Source organism: Pinus tabuliformis, chromosome 2_2 (genome assembly GCF_031772625.1).
Source record: "Pinus tabuliformis cultivar Carrire ecotype Pingquan chromosome 2_2, CPIR1, whole genome shotgun sequence".
In the NCBI taxonomy this organism is placed as follows: Eukaryota; Viridiplantae; Streptophyta; class Pinopsida; order Pinales; family Pinaceae; genus Pinus; species Pinus tabuliformis.
In genome coordinates this window covers 13,019,011-13,025,063 of record NC_142300.1, presented here as the reverse complement: position 1 = coordinate 13,025,063, position 6,053 = coordinate 13,019,011, and the positions used below count along the sequence as shown (strand labels likewise).

The following is a 6,053-nucleotide window of genomic DNA, read 5'->3' as shown; positions in this document are numbered from 1 at the left end:
AAACGATTGTAACCCTTCTACATTCCAATCTCTGCTTCAAGAAATAAACAAATATTTTCTAATATAATACTTTTTTCTAAATGATATAGTGTTTGCAAAAACAACTATCCATTGATTCTTCAATATCTTGTAACAATGATACAGACACTTTCTCAAAATATATTATTATTATTATGATCTAATTTTAAGGTTCAAGTCAGACACTAAATTGGTGTATGAGACATTTTGTTTGTAAGATAAGGAACCCACTTCTGCTCAGTTTGATTGCATATGTGATCTCTTAAGAAGAAACCCATGCTCTTAACCACTCAAATTATATCCATAAAAAACATATGCTATAAAAAATTTACCTAAATATAACTATCAACCTTACAAGTTCAGACAATTATCAGCCTTACAAGTTCAGACAATTGAAGTGTGACCAGACAATTGAAATTGAAATGTGACCAGGATTGCAAAGGCTGAAAACATCAACTAGAATAAACACAAAACTGAAAACAGATTAACTATCTATTCTCATAGACTAACAACTAAATAGATTACATAAAAGATAATGGAAAGTCAGTGATAAATGGCTCGAATAAGATTCAAGTAGATCTCAATCATAAAACTCAACTAAACTCACTCAAATTAACTATAACATCAACTAAAACTGACTATAACATGAACACAAACTCACTATAACATCTAATAGATGAGACTAGACATAGACATGAAAATTAACGCTCTCAAGAAAATGTAGATCTGTATTACTCTTCGAATGGAAACATAGATAGCTTTTTATCATTAGTATGGTCAGAGTTTGTGGAATATGGAAAGGGAAAACCTGCAAGGAGATGCTCTCTTGAAGTTGAGACATGAGATTCTAGACTTGTGGCTCGACCTGCTGATGGGAATGGAAGTTCCCAGGAGATATTCCGGAAAGTTTTGGAGCAAACTCTGCCTTTCAAAACTGCTGGAAACATTACAACCTTTTTGAGGATCTTGGAACAAACAGTTCTGAGATCACGTACTGTTGTCGTCCGGAAAACCTAAACCATGAGACTGCACGTTATCTCCCACGCTTTCACAACATTCAGAAATCCGGCTCTCCAGAATTAGATTGGGTTGGTTCGTTTCAACCGTGAAGTGCTCGGCCATATCGAGGCTGGGCAGTTTTAGGGTTCGACTGCAATTATTTTTTTCTTTCGTTCTCTCGCGGGCCCTCTCCCTTGCTGTGGCCCTGCGCTCAAGTTTTTCTTTGGCATTCATTAATCCGACAGCACTGGTTGTTATCGATCCGGAATCAATATAGACATTGGTCTTCGCGAGCGAACTGGCGCTTTCTCCGTAGTATGGGCTCAATCTCGGAGGCGCCTCCTGATTATCTGCTTGTTTCTCTGCCCTGCAAAAATATTCTGTACTTTGCAACTTAGGATCAATAGAAGAGAAAGGCCATTGATTCCCGTCCTCCCATTCCAATACGAAATCACTGGTGTCCAGGCAGGGATTCGTCTGGTCCAACCCGTCGGCGGCACCCGTTTCCGAATCGTGTAGATAGTCGTGAAAATGAAAGAGTTCAGGTAACCCATCGATTGCAGAGTGGGACTGTTGCAGAAGCCATTCCACTGATTTGGTAGGGTGGTCGAAGCCAAGCCTGTGATGCACCTCATAAAACTTAGTGGCCGTTTCTGGTGATAATCTTATTCTTCGATCCCTTACTCCTTTTGATGTCAACACTTTACTATGCCTATCCTTGTTACCCGAAGCACATGGCGTTCTGCCATCCCATCCATCCATTTTGTCTCCCTTTTCTGTGATACCACCAATCCAGCTATTTTAAAATAGGCTGTGTAACTATTTTATGTTTTGAAGCTTTTTCACTATTCCAGTTAAGTAATGTTGTTCTTTTATTTAAATTTAATTTTTAATACATAAATGGATTTAGTTTAATTAGAAACTCTTACCGTATTCATTCTTGCGCAGAGTTTTCAAATCTATGATTTAAACAAATTTATGTTGGATTTTAGATAAATTTAACCAAAAAAATAACAAATTTATGTTAGATTTTAGATAAATTTAACAAAAAAATATGCCAGTAAAATTTTCGAAACTTAAATAAATATTTTCCATTAAAAAGACATATGTTCTTATCCAAAACCTGAAATAAATAATTTCCATTAAAGCCTGAAATAAATAATTTCCATTAAGAAACGGTTGTTCTTATCTAAAACCTGGAGACATAATCAACCGATCCAGACAAACGAATGGCATTCGATTACTTACTTTAACTTGACAACTCTTCTCTTGTCCAATCTCAGCAATAGCAACTTCAGAAATAGAAAGCAATTATTTTTACCTGTAGTTACATGTATATGTCCCAACTTTCTCCAAGGGACATATTAGGACTTGCTAGAGACAGACAAGGTATCTCCGCAGAGCTTGCGCTTACCCTCACCGCAGATCATTTGAAACCCTATAGATCCAATTGCATCTTACTATTTACAGCTCGTATTATTTTCTAGCGAACAGGAGTTCAGTTCAGCCAGCTATTGTAACTATCCACCGACTACTCTGTATAATTTTACACGCCATATTTGTTTATATTTAGACTTGTTACATAGGAAACCCTAGATTCATTGCACGCGCCAGCCCCGAGGAACATAGCTATGTGTCAGTCTTCGTGTCCTGAAATGTACACTGGACATAATGGTAACAATACGGCTCACGAGGAGGAGGCGGAAATGCGCGACGTGCAAATTACTCCACGAATTATTCACGAATCATAGTACTCGCACGGCCATTGCGGCGTTGTCAATCCATTACACACCACATGAGAAAAAAATAAAAGGATGAGGGACCACTTGGACTTCCTTCCCAGGTTGCGAAAATTTACAGGAATCACAGTCCATTTTCCCATGCTCAAACATATATTGGCATAGTTAACCCCGAACAGCTATCTTTTGGAACAGCGCCCTTAGTCAATCGATTGAGGTGTGCATAAGTTGAAGGTAAGTATATTTCCCTACTGGTAGGGATGGAATTTTGTAACAACGCCTGTGAATCAATTGAGGAGTGCATAAATTGAAGGTAAGTATATTTCCCTATTGGTAGGGATGGAATTTGGAATTTGATGGTAAGTATATTTCCCTACTGGTAGGGATGGAATTTGATGAGAAAATGATTTGGTATGGAGTGATTTGTGTATTAAATACAGTTTATAAAAATTTAAGAATAGTCAATATCTGTTGTTGAAATTATAAAGACAATTTAAGAGTATATATCCCTATTAGTAGGGATGAAATTTGGAATTTAGAATTTGATGAGAAAATTATTTATTATGGGGTGATTTGTTTATTAAATATAGTTTATAAAAATTTAAGAATAGTCAATATTTGTTGTTGAAATTATAAATACAATTTAAAAGTATATATATATATAAACTTCTTTCATACTTTGAAGCCTGGCAAGTACTTAAAGCTGGAAGAAAGAATTGCAAATTGAATTAAGAAAAATAGATTATATATATATATATATATATATATATATATCCTCATTATAGGCTCAAAGGCAGCCCTTCTTTGTCATCAGGAACAGTTTTTTCAGCTGGTCTGTTATGACCCCTCATGTTACAGCTTATTATATTTTCTTAATATAATTTACATCGTGATTTTCTCTCTGAAAATATATATATATATCCTAAAATTTGTATAATATTTATAATTATTAGATTATTTAAATATGAAAATAAGAAAGAAAATGAATAAAATGTATTATATTTCTGTTATAGTAACCATTATATTTATTTTTATATATAATAATGGAATTTTTTATTTAATTTTTTAAGATATATATTATTCAATTTATTTGAAATTGAAATTTTTTCATCTAATTTTTTATTATAAATATTTAATTCAAATAATTATAATAAAAACAATAAAATTCGATAATAAATCTATTTTGAAATTCCAACTTTCCCAACGAATATCATAGAAGATCAATCTATCTTTTCACAATACTGGCAATAGTTTAATGAAACGAGATTTTAGGTTTCTCTTAGTAGTTCTTTAATTAGTTTTTCTTAAAATTTTGTTGATTAAAATCCAACAACTTTTATACTACCCATCACGTTCAAATCCAACAGCTTTTAGGCTACCCATCACAGCATTAAATTCTACATAGCAGAGTAAAGATGGTTATGGATGAACTTTGGGTGAATGACGGCCCTAGATGTACAATTTAAGCTTGTAGACGCTGCATACATGTCACTAGACATAGTTATTTGAGTTTAATTTGTTCATGGAGGTAGTTGTTTTGTATCTATAAGAATGGTTATGGAAAAATGTGAAATTTTCTATTTTCAAATTACACAATTTAAATTGTTGCATGTTTTTTTTTAATATTATATTTATTTTTAAATTCAAAATTTGTAATAAAATAATTAAAAATTATAGTTTTATGGGAAGAATTAAAAAATTATAATTTAAGGTTTAAAGTATGTTCTAAAATCGTTTCTTAGTTAAGAGCTATCTTCTTAAGGTATAAAAAAGTATAAAAAATCTTGTTAACGTATCCGGAGGCGGAAATATCTAATAAAAGTGATAACGGACCCTTTACTGACTACTACTAATAATTAATATGAAGCAACATAATTTTTTTTTTAATAACACTCATGAATCAATAGAAGTAACATAATAACCATCAGAAATAAGTGTCCCTTCCACTAGTTTGACTACTGATTTTTTGATCAATTTTCCAACTCATCTTATCTAGAATCATGTTTATGCGCTGACACCAAAAGAAATAAAATAAGAAATAACTTTAAACTCGTTCTTTATCATTCACCTTGCAGGGCTGCGGGACGACAGCCATACACAGCGACTATTCGAATGTTTTTTTATTTCAAAAATCATATTAAATTATGGATCAGGATGCTGTGAGGTACCGTATGTCTGGTAAAGTGGTCATACAATAAACCCTTGATGTACAATGAACTGGCTAGTACAGTTGATATCAAAACTAACGTACTTGCAATGGTCAGTGTCGAGCAGGTGAGTTTCGGTGGGAAAGGCCATATTTGTTTAATTTTCGGAGAAACCTAAGTAGATTGATTCTGATTCTGATTCCAATTTTAGAACTAAAATGGCCGGTAACTCAGCGTGTCAGAGTCATTCAAAAGCTGAGGACAGATTAGTAACGGCAAAGCATTCATTCCGTGCTCCAAAACTCCATAGTTTATTGGAATCGTATGGATTAATGTGATTGTTGGCGAGATATTTTTGCGCAACAGGATCAACAACTGTGTTTTTTATTATTTTTCTAATAATTTAAAATTTAAAAACTAAATAGGTTACTGTAATTGTATAGATTAATGTGATGGTTGGTGAGATATTTTGCGCAATAGAATCCAGTCAGTTTAGTTTAGTTTAGTTTTTTTTTTTTTCCTAATCCTATTTTGATGGGTTTTAATATATATATAATTAAAAAATAAATAAATTTAAATATGGGTGAAATACTTTCTAAATTAAGCAATATATCATAAAGTATTTTTATAATATTTTTCTCAACTATTTAAGGGGTTTTAATATCTACTCTTGCTAAGTTAGGTTAGGTGTATTAGTTTAAAAGTTTTGGATATATTTTCAATGTTTTGGTAATAATTAGAAATGTTTAACTTATTTTAATAAATTATCAATGGAAAACAAAATTATATAAATTTATGTGTAACTGTTTTAAAATTTTTGTAAATTATAAATGAAATGATAATATTATGTTTTGTTTAACTTATTTTAATAAATTATCAAATTTATTATGATTGGAAAAACAAAATTATATAAATTTATTTGTAATAATTTTAAATTTTTTGTAAATTATAAATGGAATGATTAATTTATTGAAAAAACAAGAAAATGAATAAATAAAAGTAAGAAAAATTATGTTTATTTATATTTTGTGAAATTTTGTAAATTAATAAAATGAGAAAATTATATTAATTATTTCATATTAAAGTAGTTATGATTATTACATAGGAATGAAAGAATATGAAGAACTCCTTAGCATTAGCATTAAAGAAA

At 31.3% G+C, this 6,053-nt stretch overlaps 1 protein-coding gene across 1 annotated transcript; it reads right to left on the bottom strand.

Annotated features, from left to right (window-relative positions):
* Positions 1 to 855: 855 nt before the first annotated feature.
* On the bottom strand, positions 856 to 1,779 carry LOC149191300 (uncharacterized). Its single transcript, XM_089406594.1, has one exon. It carries the CDS (start codon positions 1,777 to 1,779, stop codon positions 1,006 to 1,008), a length of 774 nt encoding a protein of 257 aa, XP_089262720.1. The 3' UTR covers positions 856 to 1,005.
* Between the last annotated feature and the right edge of the window lie 4,274 nt (positions 1,780 to 6,053).

What these genes read in the sequence shown, in the direction of transcription:
- LOC149191300 (XM_089406594.1), bottom strand. Translation starts at nt 1,779, where the DNA reads ATGGATGGATGGGATGGCAGAACGCCATGTGCTTCGGGTAACAAGGAT.